Consider the following 19001-nt stretch of genomic DNA (forward strand, 5'->3'; position numbering starts at 1 on the left):
GCAGAAACCACGCTAGTTAGGTATGTGCAGAGGGAAATAATTGGCCTTTTCTAAGAATAGATTTCCTCTTACACACACAAATCACACTCATCTTCTTTCCTAACAAGTATCATCTTTCTGTATAAAAAATAATTTTCAAGGTAAGAAAGATAGAAAGCATGGGATTTCACTCACATCTGTACAGAAATAGTGACTCTGCAAGACAAAAAAACTCAAGATCACAGTACACAGTGGTAATTTATTTAAATACTTGAAAAGGTCAGTGATGGAAAAAATAGGTTTATCATGAGAGTTTATATTCATTAGATTTATTTCACCATTTAAAAAAGTGCTGCTTCTAGGTTACCCTAGCCAGCCGGAGACAGTTCATTACACATGCAGCTACAGTGCTATACCAGAATAGACACGGCCATTGTAGAGTGTGTGATTTACAGTTTGGGAGGAAATTCAATTGTAGTAATGGTGACTGTTTATTTAAACTAAAAACATTGATGATATACAAATCTTTTTTCGCGTTTGATTGAAAGGGCTACAAAAGTCAACCCACTGACAACGGAAGCAACATAACCGCGTGGGTGACACCGCTGCTGATGGCCTTCAGCTTACTCCTTCCTAAAGCACAGCCTCACACTCAGCTGTACAGCCGTCCACGCTGCACGCTGGTTTCAGGGCCGGCCTACTGTAAGCGACTGAAAGGAAGGTGTGCTGGTCAGCTGACGCTAACTTGTTTTTCAAAAACGGAGAGAAAATGGCAAATTGTGCCTCATGTACTTAAAGAAGCCAAAGATCATTCTGAGTAAATGTGAAATAAATAAGTGATCCATGAGTAAATACAATCTCTGAGCTGACTGAAGCCTAGCAGAGAGAGCCAACTGAGCACTCACAATACCATGTAGAAACGTCTAGAAACATCATTTCTAGAACTCAGTCTGGGAGACCATATCCTGCCTGAATATATACATTATTTACAAAATATTCCCTTTTGGCCTCTGGAATTCAGCCACTTTAGTTCAGCTGCTAAGCTGTTTCTGTCCATATGCTAGCCAATACTGCAGTTATAACTATCATTAAAATACTCTTACACACGAATTACAAATAATTAATAAAGTAACTCTGCATGTATAAATATGTCAATATTTCTAGCAGAATTTAAAGCATTCAGAATGTACATAAAAGTATTTGTTTTTGGTAGGGGCCAGTGTTTTGTTTTGTTTTTTTAAATCATCGCTGTTTCAATAATGCTTTGTACATAGCGAAGCCCAAAACGGCAAAAACAGTAGCACCAAAACTCGCTCGAAGCCAAAACGTGGAGCTCTTGAGGTCAGCTTGTGTCACGTGCCTGCAGTCAGAAAATATAATTAATGTTTAAAACAGGATGAGTACGAAGATACCAGTATTAACAGTCTACTTTTAGGGAAGTATTAGCACACTTGTCAGACTAATTGCATACAGTAATGCTTACCGAAGATATTTATCAAAATAGCCACAGGTACACTGCTCAGATGATCATTATCTTATAATGCAGACATTAATAAAAATAAATGTCTTTATAATTAGCTGCGATTTGGGGTTAAACAACATTTAAATTTTTATGTATTTCTTCACATGGGAAATGGAGAACTTAGACAAATCAATGTACCATTTTTTAATGTCACCATGGTCCTTCAAAATGAAAGGCAAGACTGGGATCTCACACGTTTGAGCGTCAATTTCACGGAGCTTAATGTGCAATCTCGAGTTCCCCGGAACCAAAAGCTATCTTGTAAGCAGTTAAGCGACAAGTGACAATACTTTTCTAAGAGCAATGCTTAAAGTCAACTTTGGAATCATTGAGCCCCATAAAAATTTACCAAAAAAATAGCAAAGGGTGTGGGGAAGATTTACCAGTTTGCATTAATTTGGTTATTGCTGATTAAAGAAAAGAAAAAAACAAAAACAAACCCTGGTGTTAGTCAGACAGGCAGTGACAATGGTAACAACTAAAGGACATAATGTAACATGATGGACTGAAAAGTAAATGATGTAAAAAAGCCATATTATGCATGACAAGAACAGGGACAGCCTGTACCACAAACTGAGTTTGTGAGCATGCTCAGTTAATAACACTGCTAAGCACCCTCAAGAGTCTCAAGTATGACAGCTTACCACGAAGAGGATAAAAGTTTTAAAGCAAAGACTGGAACATTTTATTCAACTGTCCCTGAAGAAGTTTTAGTTAAGTGATTACAATTCAGGCGATGTACAAAGCTTACAGAATTAAGAGCTTAGAGAGACTGTCTAGTTCAGGTTATTATACAACTAAGTTAAACAAACAGATTTGAAGCAAAAGTCAGCCATCATTAAAAGACCAAGACACTGACATATGCTAAAGAGTTAAGAGCTAAGAATATAAATTGCACAAAACTGCTGTGCCTCAGTAATAGAGTGATCAGATTAGTTATCACAAAATGCAATCTGTACACCCCTAGAAACAAGACTATAATACAATCCAGAGTGCTCCATGCTTATCACCCTGGCAAAACATCACTCAGCACTCTGATTTCTTATCCTCCCAGTTTCTATTAAAAACAAACAAACAAAAAAAACACTCCTTACACAATTATTATTTTACAAAGCAAAGTGATAACACAAATTCATTCCACCTTGAGAATTAGTTCTTCCAACAGGCAACGTTTTATTTAATTTTTTAAAGTTAGGGAAGAGAATACTTAGGTTTGAGTTTTCCAGTTGGAAAAACTGCTTGTGGGAAATGTTACCTGGCTTCAAGAAAAAGTGGACCATGAGATGACTCCATGAAGATGGAATCTTCAACAGAGCTGACGGCGTGCACCTGGTGAGTAATACTGCCTTGGTCGTCTGCTAACAGCATGGCACCCCACTCAGCTACCCGGGCTCTTAACCTTTTATACACATGCACACAGTTTGCAGTTCATAGCAGAGCTCATAAAAGAAGGGGACTGAAGATAATGTCTCTCAATTAAACAGCCCACACAGAAATTGAATTGCCATCCTGTATGATACATCTCATGCTTTCTATATTTAAAATAAATGTATTCTATAGCAAACTGCAAAACTTAAAAAAATATCTATCTGTATGTACTCTTTATGAGGCAAGGAAACCTAAGGCTGTAATATATATTCTCTATATCCCTCAGAGGCTGGTCTTAGTATATCCAAAACACTAAGGGAAGCCCCTTGAAACCAATACCCTAAGTAGTACCTGACAGCATATGGTGACCATAAGCACTCATTCAAAATGACGCTAATAACTATTACTCATGAAGTTTACAGATGCTTCTAATTTCAGACTACCAAAAACTACAAAATACATGTGTGAAAAATTGAGTCCAACAACCCAAACTCATAGACTATGATGAGTTTCCAAGTTTACAATTTCAAGTCAATAGAGATGTATAGAATTTAAGGTGAGGACACAGGTTAAAAGTACATTAGAGCATTTGCTTCAAGCTTTGTTCTCTATGTGAGTTTTGAGCATTTTCACTGATGGAGAATTTTTCTAAAACTTTTTTACATTTTTTTTAACTTAGAGAAGGAAAGGGGTTAGGATTAAAGCTAGCTGTAATCACTTTAAAATCAGTCAAAATAATTTCTCATAAATAGTCAAGTATGGAATCTTATGCACACAGCTCCCTTTGTTGTATTTTAAGAAAGTATTACCATTAAAAAAGTTATGTATTCTGACTTTATTGCTTAGTTTTCTTGTGCATTTCAAGATAGTAATTATTGGCCCCACACTGTAGTATAGCCGTCAATAGGCAAAACAGTAGTTCATATTTATATATGACAAATGATATATAGCTAGTTAAAAACTTAAGGCAACTATTAACTCATAAAACATACTTTAATGATTCCATCAATGTTATAGTAGTTGTTTCAGGCACTTTTAGACATGAAAACCACATTTCCAGACACAGAAAGCTACTTAGAGAACTATTTCATGCCTTTACCATGTGCATTTAAAAACAGCATTAACTAGGCTTTATTTATAGAAGAGAAACATTTATAATAGATGGCACATTTGTCACTGAGCTAATTGACAACACCTGAATAAAGAATAATGCCATCCTGCCCTGGCTGGTGTGTCTCAGAGGTTAGATCGTGCACAGAAGGGTCGTAGATTCGATTCCTGGTCAGGGTACATACCCAGGTTTCGGGTTCAACCCTTGGAGGTGGGGGGCACATGCATGAGACAACCGACTGATGTTTGTCTCTCTCTCCCTTCCTCTCTTTTTAGAATCAATAAAAAACATATCCTCTGGTGAGGATTTTTTTTTTTTAAAGAGTGCCATCTTAATTGTATTTCATAAGTATTAAGAACTGAGTCATGTTTGTCATTTTTGGTCTCCAGTAGAAGCAGAATAACAGCTTTATAAAGCTGCTTCCCAATTCATTTCTAAATTCAAACAAAAATAATTTTTCCACAATTCAAAAGTATAATTCTTTCAAAATGACTCACCTAAAATATCATCTTAGAATAAATTATAATCTTATTGCACTTTTACTTTCTTCTTAAAGTTTTTTTAGTATTAAAAAGGTAATATACCCTCATTGTAAGATATATGCAAAATAAAAATAGGAAGAAAAAAGTCACTTACAATCCTATCGCCTAAGGCAATTAACTAAAATTTGGGATATTTCTTTTTATGTTAATACTCAAGAAAGAATATTTTTTCATTGGTTTTTAAATAGAGTGAAAGAGAGGGAGGGAGAAAGAGAGAAACATCAATGTCAGACAGACACATCAATTGGCTGCCTCCCGTACAACCCCAACAGGGGCTGGGGGTCAAACCTGCAGGCCAGGTATGTGCCCTTGACCAGGGGTCCATGCTCTAACTGCTGAGCCAAACCAACCAGGGTTGAGAGGTTGAGATATTTCTTTTTAGACTTTTTCTATGTATTTCTTACATAGCTACAAACACAATGTGTGCAAGATGTATAATTTTATATCCTTTTATAAACTATTATATAAGGACTTTTCCATTAACTATAGAAACATCATTTTATTTTATTTATTTATTTTTTTATCCTCACCCGAAGACATTTTTTCATTTTTGTTCAGATGGAGTCGGGGTGGAGGGGGGAGAAAAACATCGACGTGAAAGGGACACATCGAGTGGCTGCCTCCCGCACAACCTCAACCGGGGCCGGGGACAAACTGCAACCGAGATATGTGCCCTTAGTGGGAACCGAACCCGGGTCTCTCTGGACGCTCTAACCGCTGAGCCAAATCGGCCAGGGCTAGAAACATCATTTTAAATAGCTGCATTATATACCATTCTCCTATTCTTGGCTATTCTCCATTTACAGGTGACTATAACTAAAGTGATGAATAACTTTCTAACTAACATTTTTCTCTATATTTAGGATAGTTTCATTAAGATAGACTTCTCCAAGACGAATATTAAAGGGTTAAAAATGTGTGTGTGCAAGTGTGTGTATAAAGGTTCTTTTTTAAAAAATATCTACTGATATGACAGAATCACTATATTTTCCTAATCTATTTGGAATAAGATAAATTAGTTCAGCAGTATCTCTTTTTAGAACAAGAAATAATGACTAAATGTTGAAATATAACCTTAATTAATCACTTGAAGCTTGTCAGAGCTTTCAAGTTCTTAGGTGGAAAACCCTTGCGTTTTGGATGCTGAAGGCCCATATGTCCATCAGATGACAAGTGTTTCTTGACACAGGTGTGGGAGCCGATCAACATGTTTGGGCTTGGGTATTATTAAGGCTGCTACTTAATAAGGCAGAGAGAAGGAAATGTTTCAAAAGTCAGACAATAAAGAGTTAAATTAAGACTTATCTTTGTGAACAGTCACACCAGGCATATAACAGAATGACCCAAATTCCCACATACCTTTGCAAAGAATGCCTTAAAGAAGGCATACAAGGTGCTTTTGATTAACTCCACAATTTATGGTGAATATAAGAACATGACCCAAAATCTTTATTGGTTCAATATATTAAACCAATAAGTAAAGGAAATCTTATCAATTGCAATATTTAGAACATAAAATAATCAAATCCTAAAGGTCTCAATGGCATTAAACTCATTCTAGCTATTCCCAAGTAGAGTATTTTTAATTTTGTTTTTTTATAATGTGTCACAGGAATTTATTTATCTGGGATATGGAAACTATATTAAAAAGATCTAAAAGTCTCCTAAAATTAGAATGTGAGAAAGGGGGAGAATTCACTGAGATCCAGATAGCAATTAACCTTGTCCTAGGATGCAAGCTTTTATGCAAAGGACAGAAAAGTATAGAACATACTCAAAAGTGACAAAGCTAAGAGACTGTAGGAAGAGTAGCTCTACCCAGACATTTTTATCATTCCTCCCATACAGCTTGTCAGAAATAAATTTGAATTTCCTACTTTTCATTTTCCTCACTCATCATTTTATCCTTTCCAAACACAACTCAGAGGTGTACAAATGCACTAATATGAATGATCTTCTAATTTTATAATTCTATTCACCTATGTATCTCAGGTATAGAGTTTTGAGTTATACTGTACTTTGAAACAGCCTATGTAATGCATGTAACCTAAAGTCACTAGGGCTCATAGGTATCACATATAGCCTTTTGCTATTTCAATGACTTTACTCAAGTTGAAAACTGTACTGGGGTCACCAAAACTTTAGTCAAGTTTTGTTTTTAATAACTCATTTGGAAAAAGAAAGAATTCTGAAAACTTCCCTGTTTTTATTCATCTCAATGCTTCTGCCTGGTGAAGTAATTTTTTTAAATATTTATTTCTAATAAAAATGCCTGTACTACTACTACTAATTTTAATAATGACAATTTTCCTAATTGTATCCAACAAAGATAAATTACAATACAAAAATCATATTAAAGCTGTTAACTGAGCATGCCGAAATAGTAACAGACTTTGGAAAAGAACATAGGTGTGCATCAATGTCAAAAAATGCTTTTCTAAGCATTAGAAGAATCAAAATTTAGATCCTCATAGATACATGGGAAATATGCCATGGGAAACATAATATCTTTATGACAACTACTGATACTTAAAGATCAGAATAGGCAAACTCCACCTTGTGTGTCCTTTGATATACTAACTAAATGGCAAAAATATTTTAAATTATAAGCAGCAGCAGCTTACTTAGTGAGAATCTGTAACACAATCTCTTGTATAATTTTAAGCATAGGACTATGTATTCATATTCAAAGAAAAGCCTTGTAAGGACCTTCATACAAAGGAATATGCAAGTTTCATATGAAACTAAACACAGGACACACTTCCTCACATACAATAATTTACTATAACATAATATCCTAAGATTCTTACATTCCCAACAGAATCTCTGTAACATTAAAATTTCTAGGAACCTATCCTCTTCCTAAAACAATCCTATGAAAAGGTAGTTCATTCTGGTATAACAAAAGTAAAATTCTTTCTTCCAAAAAAGGGGGGGAGCTCTTATATTAAGTAACGTGATTTTAAATTACATAAAAGAGGGACTTGGGTGATTAGTAAAGCAATATGGACAAATCAAGTAGGTCATTAACAAAAGGTTTAAGTGTCATATACATCCAGTTTAAAAAATACATTAAAAAAATAGGGCAAAAAATATAATGGGTATGACTGTTCATCATACCTTTGGGTCTCTGTAACAAATACTCAGTGTGAACTATGCAGTTGGTTTCTCAAGTATAATGCTGCTACAAAGTTAAGAAGTAAAATAAATAATTTATATAGCTAATGCAAATAATGAAATGGAATAAAAGAAACCCTAAATCCAAAATAAACATCAAAGAAAATCTCACCAAAATAATGAACTGTAAAATAAATAATTTGAATTGAATTATAGGTTAGGAGGAGTGGATTATACATAGAAAACTAGCTCGGAAAGGATCGAGAGGTGTTTAAAAAATGACTAAGTGGTACAGACAAACAAATGAAAATGAACACCTATAGGAAGGGACAAATTAAAGTTCACAGAACACTACAGTATATAGTAACATCTTCATACAAAGTAGGAGTGTTCTAAAAGTCAGAATAATAAATACTTAATAAACTAAAATCCTGGGTAGTTCAAACCAACAATCAAGCTCACTCCTATATAATCATTTTAACACTTTCACATTAAAAAGGTATTTAAAAGTAAAAATATAATCAAAAGGTATTTTTCCCAGTAACATGATTTACACTATTTGAAATGAAAGCATTACCAAAGATTAAAATCATCTGACAATGTTAATCATCCTCCAAATGTATTTTAATAAAAATAATTCCAATTATTCATAAGTTATTCTAAAGAAATCATAAACCTGTCCAGATCTGAAGGGTGAGCCCATAATTACCAAAGTTACAGGTCAGATACATAGTTTAACACTTGTCTCATATGTTGAAATCAATATACATTCAATTAAATTGGAAAATAATTTTTATTACTACTTTCTACTTAAAATCTGTATTGCCAGTAAATAAGCTCCAAAAAAGACGGTCAAAAACACACAACGAGGGAAAAAATGAACAATTTCAGAACTGAATCTATTAAAATTAGCCTACGTATAAAATAATTACTGGGCTTAAATCCTCTCATGGTCATGTTATAACACTTCCCATTTTGGCATGGGACTAAGGTCACTGAAAATATAACCAAAATTTAAAGGGAAAAAAAAAAGTTTTTATAGAATACTTAAAAAGGTACTTAAAGGCAGGTCCATTATCTTCTTCATCTTCATATTCTGCCCCAGCTCACAGCAGAGCCAATCCAAAGCAAGTACTTAAATCAAGTATTTGAATAAATAAGTCAAAGGGGGTTGAGGTAAAGGGAGTCTATGACCTCAAACATGTATTATCTCTGGAAGTAATTTCTAGTTCAGCAATTAAAATTTTTGCGTGCACACTAATACAATGTGCTAATTTGAGACCAACATGAATGTACTATATCTGTTTATCAATTTCTTTGTAGACATTTGATGAAATGTCTTAAATGTTTAAATCAAAATTTTAGAACTGCTTTCTTACAATTTTTTTTTTTTATCCTCACCAAAGGACACTTTTTTGCATTTATCTTCAGATACAGCGGGAGGGAGGGGGGCGGGGAGAAACATCAATGTGAGAGAGACACATCGAGTGGTTGCCACCCACACGCCGCCAACCAGGCAGAGGTCAAAATACAACCGAGGTACATGCCCTCAGCGGGAACTGAACCCGGGACTCTCTGGTCCACAGGCTGGCGCTCTAACCGCTGAGCCAAACCGGCCAGGGCAGCTTTCTTACAATTCTAAATCAAACACCAGGCATAGCAAATTTCTAAAACCAAAGACTTAAGGGTTAATGTTGAGTGAGAATCCTCCCTACTGAATAACAGTAAAAAATTTTAAATGACTTGTATTCAATTAATCATTATGTAACAGTAATATATACCTAGAGCGGCAAACCAATGGTGACCAACCACCAAAGGATGCCAAAACCCAAGAAATACGAGGATAAGGTTGTTCCATTCTCACCCCACTGCCCTGTAACTTTTTCAAAATTTTCATGAGAAAGGAGTAAAATGGGGAAGGGGGGTAAGAGACATTTTCTTGCCTCAGGTGTACACTTGTGTGTGTGTGTGTGCCTGCACTTTTAAAACTCTAAGCCATATCTTAAGAATGAGGTTGCAAACTGGTGCCTGTAAACATGTTTTGTTTGTTCTGACTTATATTTTTAAATTTAAAAATTTGCACCCAGCTAGTGTGGCTCAGTGGATTGAGTGTTGTCCCATGGACTGAGAGGTCCTGGTTCAATTCCCCGTCAGGGCACATGCCCAGGTTGTGGGCTCAATCCCCAGGAGGGGGCGTGCAGGAGGCAGCAGATCGATGTTTCTCACATCGATGTTTCTCTCTCTCTCTCCCTTCCTCTCGCTCTAACAAATCAATAAACTATATATTTTTAAATAAAATAAAATTTAAAATTTGCTATTATTTAATTATCAGAAAATTTCAGATAAAAGTTCTGACTTCTGGTCTCATAGAACTGGAATGCTTGGCGACACCAGGCCTGTACAACAACAAATGCCTGGCGCTGAATTGTGGGGCCTCTATTAGACAGGGCCTGGCCAGCCCCCACCGCTCTCATTTCTTATATTTAGCCACCTTCATGCATTTACATTATCCATCCAGACTCTGTAGGCACAACTTGGGCCCCCGCCACCACCAACCTTACCTAATCCTTTTGTAAACTAGAAGAAACTTCAATATACAATTTAAAAATTTCCACTGTACTTCTGTAAAATAAGTTACTGAAATACTACCAGGGAACAGGAAGGAGTTCTTCGAAAGGTACACTGGTTTCCCTCCTCATCTTTTTTCATTCCTTCCTTTCTTGATTACCAGATAACAGTAATACATCTCAACATTACCATTAAATTATTTCTACTTTATCAATAGATATGACAAAATGTACTGATTTTTCTTTGAGGATCACTGTACAGAATAATGTACTATGAGCAAGCTTACCCAATAATGCACACCCAACCTATTTCATTTGCAAGCTGACTAAACTAATCTAAGAATAAAGCTGTCATTAAAATGTCGACAATAAATTAATCTGCAATTCTGACAATCAAGAGCTTCTAGAATAAATAAAATAGATGGTTAGTGATCAACAATTACTAGGTTCACCAAGAAGACGACACCAAATAGATGTCACTTCCTTTTTAACTAAAATTACTACGCTGATAAATAAGAGGAATGTGGTAAAAAATTATATATTGATTTCAAAAAAGCCCTCCATGAAATCTCTCATAGAAGATAAAAATACAGACCAGATAATAAAATATTTCTGACAGAATAATCTTTCCCCAAGAGTCTGGAACTTGTGTCACTAGGAAGAGTTCCCCAGGGGAATGCTACGGGGCTTGCTCGCTATAGCGCGCACACTCTCTCTCTCTCTCCCCCCAATCTCTGGGTATTCAACGTTATTTTTTTATCAACAACTGGAAATATAAAGAAGACATATCTACAAAATTTGCAAATAACACAATGTTGAGAGAGATATATAATGGGACAAATGACAAAAATAATGTTTGAAATGACTGAGCTAGAACAAATGGATCAAAAAGGATATGACACTTAGTAGAGATACATATGTATCTGCAATTAGATTCAAAGAGTCAACTAAAAATGGCAAATGGACAATTAGAGAGAAGGGGACACTGCCTTAATAGCACTTCATATGAAAAAATACCTGATTTCAATTAACCCCAAGATTAATATGCATCAACAGTGGGATGGGGCTGCTAAAAATTTCATTCATGCAGTAGACAGGTGCTGCCCTTACTGTGGAACACGACCGCCCACTGCTCTGGACAGGCCAGATCACCCGGAGCACTGACCTCCATTCTCAGTGGTACTTTTAAGAGATACTCTAAAAACCTAAGGGGCTTTGAGTTGAGGACAACCAGGAATGATGAAGTCACTAAACCATCTAATTTAAGAAAAGGCTGAAAGAAATGGGGATGTTCTACCTGGAGAAGAGAAAATTAGGGGAGACATGATGGCCGTCTTCAAATGTCTGAAGGATTGCTATGTTGAGGAGGGAGTAGAATAGTCGTATGTTGTTTTAAAGGGCAGAACTAAAACTAAAGGAAAGAAAGTTATAGGGAAATCATTTTAGTTAAAAAAAATAAAAACCAAAAGCCAAAGCCCTCTCCAGTGAGGAAAGCCATCAGCAGATACACGGCACTCTCTCAGGAACGCTTGCAGGAAGGCATTCTAATGGGAGGTTAGTTAGGCCAGAAGAATTTTAGAATCTCTTCCAACTCTACCATTTCCAAATCAGAGCTCCTGCGTATTGTTTGGTTTGAACTAGCCTGTGGTTTCTCAGACAGTCGTCATGAGAGACTCTGTATTACGACTTTATGAGATACCATTCAAAGGACAGAGGCAGAACCTTACCACCAAATAAGTGTGGTGATCCCTTCAAAGCAGTCACCTGAGATGGCTGCATTCTTATTCCAGAGCTGCTAGTACTCAAACTCTTTTAGAAAGCTTTCAAAGTCAGTTTTAGGCTTGCTAGGACAGTCTCACTGTTTCATAGCCACACCTACTACATTGCTGGTAGACACAAACTATCCCACTCATCCGGTACAGTCAGAGCCTAGCCCTCAGTGAGAATCCAATGGTAAACCCCATAATACATTTCTCATCAAAGTCTAGTTTGATCATCTGTCTGAATCAAGTCCAGTTCCCAATGACATTTGAATGATTTCAAAATCCTAATTCATCCTTAGACACATAAAAATTTGACATTAGATACAAATTAATATTATATAGGCTCTTTAGTGCTCATGAAATGTAAAATCAATTTAAACAAAGGTAGCATGACCAGAATAAGAATATAAGCTCCCAAGTTCATTGCTTTGAGGGAATGTACATGTCCTATTTTTTTCTTTCTTTTTTCAAATCATGTTATTTTCTAGGCACATGTCATGTTTTGGACTCAATTATAAACACCTCAAAAACTAGTACTACAGATCTTCTTTTCGTTTTCCATATTCCTTTGAATCCTTAAAGTTGGTTATTATCCTCATTTCCAGAAACCATGCTCTTTCAAATAAACAGTCCAGGTACTTATAATTGATCATTTTTTCAAACCCAAGATATTGTTCACATTGGTATGGATTTAATAAGCTGTATTATTTCAATGTAAGCTAAATACATGATAACATTTGGGATTAATGTGTCTTTTCCTTACTACAAATGTCCTAATCTAGTTTTACAACTCTCAGCCAAAAGATTTTATTGAATCTCTTTATACATATTAGCCTCTAATATGAAAGACACTTTAACTTCCTTAAGGAAAAACGCTAAAATCTTATAGTCCCCTGAATATATTTATTAATTTAAAGACATTATTAAGAATGATTCCAAATCTAAACACTGTCACCACGGTGAGAATTTTAATGGAAGTTAGCTGGGGACCAAGCTTGTTGTCAGCTTGTTGTCTTTGTAAGTGAGTATCAGTATAATAAATAGCTATCCACTTTTTTCTGTTGTAATTTATCAGAATGCCTGGTACCCAGTAAATAAAGTTAAGAACCTGTTAAGAACTGCAGTGAAGATTTTGTTCTTTACAGATTGCAGCAAGTCTGAGTTGAGGAAGTTCTGACAGATGCAGAATGTGCACCTGTTGCAGGTGCACATACAGCGTAACCGGGCATGGCTGCGAAAACACACAGAAGGACAGGAGTTGAGTTCTTACTTACAAATATGGCACGAGACAGGGTGTGCCAACTTAAAAAAAAAGTAGGCATGAGCAACACTAAGGAAAAGGATAGTGTGGGGCATGCTAAAGTTGTGCAGAATTCCACATGTACCCAAAATACAGTCAACAGCCATAACTACCTCATCCCTCCCTATAGAAAATCTACGGACAAGGGGGGATGGAATTATTATTACAAGAGTTTTAGTGGAATAAATATGCACAGCAATAGATGGCACCCTCATCTAAATTAATAAAAAGAAAAACTGAGTAAGCCGTAGCACCCACCAAACGGACAAGGTTTGCTAACATTTAAATAACCATTCCCTCCTCCTCCTCCTCCCTCAGTACACACATGCCTGAAAACCAGGAAGGAGAAGAGTGACAAATACACAAAAAAATAAAAAGACGAGTGTATTCAACCCCGAGGAGATGTGAACAACATCGTCTTTAAATTATCAAGCACCTTGGTCCCCAAAGGAAATCAAAGGGCTTCATCTTGAACAAAATACAGGGTTAATTTCATCTGCTACTAAAATACAGCAGCTAAGTATGATAGAATGAAACTCTGGGTAAGGATGTAAAAATCAACTATGGGTCCAATTGTTATTAGATACGAAATTTAGGGAGGCTTTCTGACTCCTTTCTGGTTGAGTGGAGTTGCACTAGTTGGTACAGGCACATGAGACATCCCATTTCACCTCCGCCCTAACAACCAAGGTGGGGGGTCTCCAATGACTGCACAGTGGTCGGAGCCACTCAGACATACAAAGCCATCACACCACCCCTGAAGAGGTACTGGTGCAGAACCCCCTCAGAAGATGTATCAATGCCATCACTTCCTGTAACACCTGAACATTTTTTAGAGGCTTCTCAGTCAAAGGACTGGCCCAATCTGACTTGGCTTAGTTTGTGAGATCTGATGAGACCACAGCACACAGTGGCATGGTTGTGGAGATTAGCAGCATCCCAATAATGCCTAATTCCCAACATGAAGAAAAACAAGAATTAATTTATTTGAAAAACTCTTACAGGCTCAAGACATTCCTTTTTAAAACTTGATTTGCGATGATGAACACAGCATTGCTACTAAGTCACTGCCAGCTGTCATACTGGAATCCATCTGTTATTTTATAAATTGAATCTGACTGTTCAACATACACAGGCTCCACCCACCAAAAAGGAGGGATGCAAAGTATGCTTAGCAACAGGGAGATGCTTCATGAGAAGGAGTTTGGGATTAACCATATAAACAAGTGTCCAAGTATGTACATTTAGCATATATATACACACACACACATAAACATATACAAATTACAGTAAAATGTTTTAAAGATGCAGATCTAAAAATACAGTTGCAGTTATTTACAAGATTAAAATAGTGCATTTACACAGTAAAAAAAAAAAAAAAAGACACCATAATATACAGTTAGGCAGTAGGCCTGACCAAGCAGTGCGTTTCTGGATGATTACTAAATATTAATTACGGCAAGGAAAGAGACTTGCTCATCTATAAGAAAATGTCAAAATCCCACAGAAGCCATAAAGAAAAAGTCACTTACAAAGCAGTTTTTAGAAAGACCCAGATTTTTCTCAAATTCTCTATTCTATCAGTGTTGCCCATGTCTCGGGAGAGTCTGCCTCTGTAATGATCCTCTCTGTAGATAACATACATGAGAGTTTTAAAGCAAAGGTAGAACATAAATAAGGTTGTGCTTATCTTATAGTAATAGAAAAGACTTGTTTTCCAACATAAACAGAACTGCAAGGGTTTACTGCAGATTTTAAAAAGTATTAATTAGTTAATGGAATAGCAGTAAAGTTAACTCTGACTTGAAAAATCTGTAACAAATTAACACCTTGCTGAAAAACCTCAGTTTATAGCAATGTTTGATTACTCTATTTCATACTGTAGTTTTCATAAGAAAAATAATTTAGAGAATAACATGATCTTAAATAGACTAAACCATGAAGTCCTGAGAAACGCACTGCCTGAAAAGCTACCTTATGACAAAGCAGAATTTATACACAGTACTTGAGGAGAATGCCACTAAAAACCATGCAATTTTAAGGCAGTTAGTAAACTATGAAGATGACCACAGTTATATGCTTATGCATATGCATGTATAGATATAGAATAAATGTACATAAAACTTGTGGCATAACACAATGTAAAACATATATAAAGCAGGAATTCCAATTACAACTACTTTTTACAGCGCTTTAAAAAGACATTATATACTGAATTGAAACATACTTATAAATTCATAAAAGATTTTAGGACCCTTCACAAACTCAAGGTCAATTAATCAACAGAAAAATATAAAAATGAACTTTTGTTCATATGGACATGCCTTATAAGCATAAAGCAACATGTGCCAACTCCATTTTATTGCAGTAAGACTATCTGTGTCTTTTTTTTTTTTAATGCTGGGTGGAGAGCTGAGTTTTATTGTACTGTCCTATTAAAATAGTTACAGCCTGCTCAAAAACATACAAATATTGTCATAAGTACTGTTTATATAATTCTATTATGGCACCCAAACCAAACTTGCATTTACTCAAATTTGTACCTTCTCATTACAAAGTTTCTTTCTGTTGCTGAACAACTTCTACGTGATGAAGATGCCACCCTCACAGCTAATAATGGCATGCAATGTTGTTATGAACATGCAACATGAAAATGATGACAGAGCAAGTACTTACGGGTACATGGCCATTGTTGTCAACTTAACAAAGATATCTTTACTGGGTGCATCAGCAGTATTGCAAGTAAAGGCTTGTGGTGGAGGCATTTTGTGTTTCCTGCAGAAATCAGTAGGTGAAATACTATACTCTTGTTTAACTTCATGCAGGTCTGACTTTGCCGCTACAATTAAGCAAGGTATTCTGCTGTCCATAAAGTGTTGCTATGGAATGAAAAATAAAATAAAAACCTGATGACAAGTTCAAAAATTACTCAGTTTAATTAAATGTATACTAAAAACTTTCTCTGGACAGGCAAAGCATCAACAGTGGTCCAGGTCATTCTCATAGTAAGACCAGGGCCACTTTTCTAATGCTGGTAACAATATAAACCTATAATGTTCCTTCAGATTTATTAAATAAAAATAAAAAAATTTATTAAAAAGACACAATACTTTGAAATAAAAAAAATCCACCTAAATTCCTCTATTCTAAAGTACATGCTTTTCATTTTTTCATTATTACCTTTGGTTCTTAAGCACATGCATTTATATACTACATGTGTATAGTTATAATCACACTGGACACAAACATTTAAAATTATATAATACTAAATCTTCCATGTCTTCAGAATTCAAAACCATTATTTTTAGTGGCTGCTTAATAGTCCCCTGGATTATTTTATCTCATTTTGGTAAAGCATCCTCCTATTCTTAGACATTTGAATTATTTCCAGTTTTTTTGCTATAAAAAACAATGTTAGAATAAATTCCTCTGTACATATAGTTTTTTTACTCTGATTAAATCTTGTTACAATCTCATAGTGACTAATAACTTCCCAAGCTTTTAGTTTTTCCCCTTGCTCTATTAGTATTCTTGATATAACTGGTAATAAATATATAATCCATGTGTGGTCCTAACAGCCAATAAGACCTCCCATTAACACAGAGGTTCTTAACCGAAATGCATATCAGTCACCTGTGAAACATATGTTTTAAAAAGTACAAATGTCGCCCAGCTGGTGTGCCTCAGTGGTTGAGTGTTGACCCAAGCACCAAGAGGTCTCCAGTTCAGTTCTTGGTCAGGGCACATGCCCAGGTTGTGGGCCAAATCCCCAGTGGGAGGCATGCAGGAGGTGGCCAATTGATGTTCTCTCTCATCGATGTTTCTCTCTCCCTCTCCCTTACTCTCTCTAAAATCAATAAAGAAAAAATATATATATAGATGTCACCCTGGCTGGTTTGGCTCAGCATCTGGAGCATTGGACCGCAGACAAAGGGTTGTGGGTTCAATTCCGGTCAAAGGCAGGTATCGGGGTTGCAGGTTTGATTCCCAACCCCGTTTGGGGTGGTGCAGTGGGCAACCAGTTGATGTGTCTCTCTCACATCGATGTTTTTCTCTCTCTCTCTCCTTTCCTCCCTTCCACTCTCTCTAAAAAACCAATGAAAAAATATCCTTGGGTGAGGATTTAAAAATACAGATGTCTCAGACCTTACCTCCTCAGAATAAAACCAGAACCTTTAGGGACAGGACACAGATGTATGTATTTTTAAAAAGCCCCACAAATTATTTTCTTGGTTAGAAAACACCACATTACAATTCCATTAAACTACATATAAAGTTAAATTTAGTTATAGACCAAAAGAGCTACAAACCTTAAAAATTCTGGCACAGTATTCAAAGGATTTGGGGTTACTGACATCATATACCAAGCACACAACATCGCAAGTGATCTCAGCCTCAGTTAGAAATTCCGATTCTGAGATATCATGCAACTTGTAAAAAGGAAAAGATAATGAGAAACATAAAAATATAATATCAATGTATAATTAAAGTCATGATGTTTTATTACTTGTTTAAGCTCTTAATTTAAAAAATACTAGTTAAACATAAATTTTCAGACCATTTTTAGAAGTGGGAAGTGCAGATAGACAAGTAGCTTCTGATTTTGTGAATTAAAAAGGGCGATTATGGTCTACAGAAGCTTGACCCAAGTGTGCTGGGCTGGCCCTTTACTGGCATTCTCCGCATGCTGTAGATAAGAAGACAGGCTAAAGAGTTGAAGTCATCTGCCTAAGATAACACATCTAATGAATCATTAGACCAAATTTTGAACACAGATATGATTTCAAGTTTATTTTCATTCTACCACACTACACCTTTTCTCCCCACCAAAAACACAAAGCAAAGAACTCTACACTATGGTCTTCTTGTTCTATTTTACTGCCTACACGTTTTCAAAGTTAACTATAAAAGTTCTAAAGAAATAGCTCATCTATGATATGCTGATCCAACAAGAGTAAAATGCAGTGTTGAGTGATATAACTAAAAAGATAGTGCCTCTTTGTTGAGGAGAAGAAAGGGGAAGTGCAGAGTCAGAAGTGACTCAGTACATTCCAAATAAAACACTATTATAGCCCTGGCTGGTGTTCTCAGTGGTTAGAGCATCAGCCCATGCACTAAAAGGCCGAGGGTTCTATTCCCGGTCAAGGGCATGTACCTGGGTTGCAGGTTTGATCCCAGGCACCAGTGGGGGTCGTGCTGGAGGCAACCAGATGTGTCACTCTCAAATGGATGTCCGTCCCACCCCCACCCCTCACAACTCTATTTGAAGATAAATGGGAAAATATCCTCAGGTGAGGATTTGAAAAAAGAAAAGAAACTAACTCAGGCTCAGAGAAAGTAAGCCACTTGCTTAAGGTAACACAGCTAATCAATGGTGGACCAGGGTTCAAAACGAAATCTGACTGGGTCAAAAGAGAACATATAATCTCTTTCCACTGCATTCCATAGTATCTTTTCAGTTATAGCCTTCTTTCATTCACACATGTGTTAACTACACTCCTTCCCTGCTATACAGATAAAACTAGATTCAGATTATAGATACACCATCAAGCACCTGCACTAAGGGTTTCATAGTATTTTCTAGTTAACAGTAGAGGACAATTTTTAAAAATAAAAGCACAAGAAAAAATAAAGAGGAGCTAATTTTTTTTTTTTTTTTACTTTCTTATTGTAAAGCACACAAATAGATGAATTTTTACTTATAGCTATACCCATGTAATCACCATACATAT

At 35.9% G+C, this 19001-nt stretch overlaps 1 protein-coding gene across 8 annotated transcripts in view; it reads right to left on the minus strand.

The window, feature by feature from the left end:
* Window positions 1–175: 175 nt before the first annotated feature.
* RHOT1 (ras homolog family member T1) overlaps window positions 176–19001 on the minus strand; it is a 65287-nt gene continuing 46461 nt past the window's right edge. For 2 of the 8 annotated variants that reach the window (XM_036267985.1, XM_036267983.1), the window contains 5 exons: window positions 17580–17699; window positions 15946–16148; window positions 14802–14897; window positions 13078–13200; window positions 2593–2830 (listed from right to left, as the gene is read on the minus strand). In XM_036267985.1, the coding sequence (XP_036123878.1) occupies window positions 2608–2830; window positions 13078–13200; window positions 14802–14897; window positions 15946–16148; window positions 17580–17699 (765 nt within the window). In that variant the 3' untranslated portion in view covers window positions 2593–2607. Of the gene's footprint in view, window positions 1340–2592; window positions 2901–11583; window positions 11618–13077; window positions 13201–14801; window positions 14898–15945; window positions 16149–17579; window positions 17700–19001 lie in introns of those variants that run through there. The other 6 variants (XM_036267990.1, XM_036267986.1, XM_036267988.1 and 3 more) reach the window with 6 other exon arrangements.

This window comes from Molossus molossus, unplaced genomic scaffold (genome assembly GCF_014108415.1).
Source record: "Molossus molossus isolate mMolMol1 unplaced genomic scaffold, mMolMol1.p scaffold_m16_p_19, whole genome shotgun sequence".
Taxonomy (NCBI): domain Eukaryota; kingdom Metazoa; phylum Chordata; class Mammalia; order Chiroptera; family Molossidae; genus Molossus; species Molossus molossus.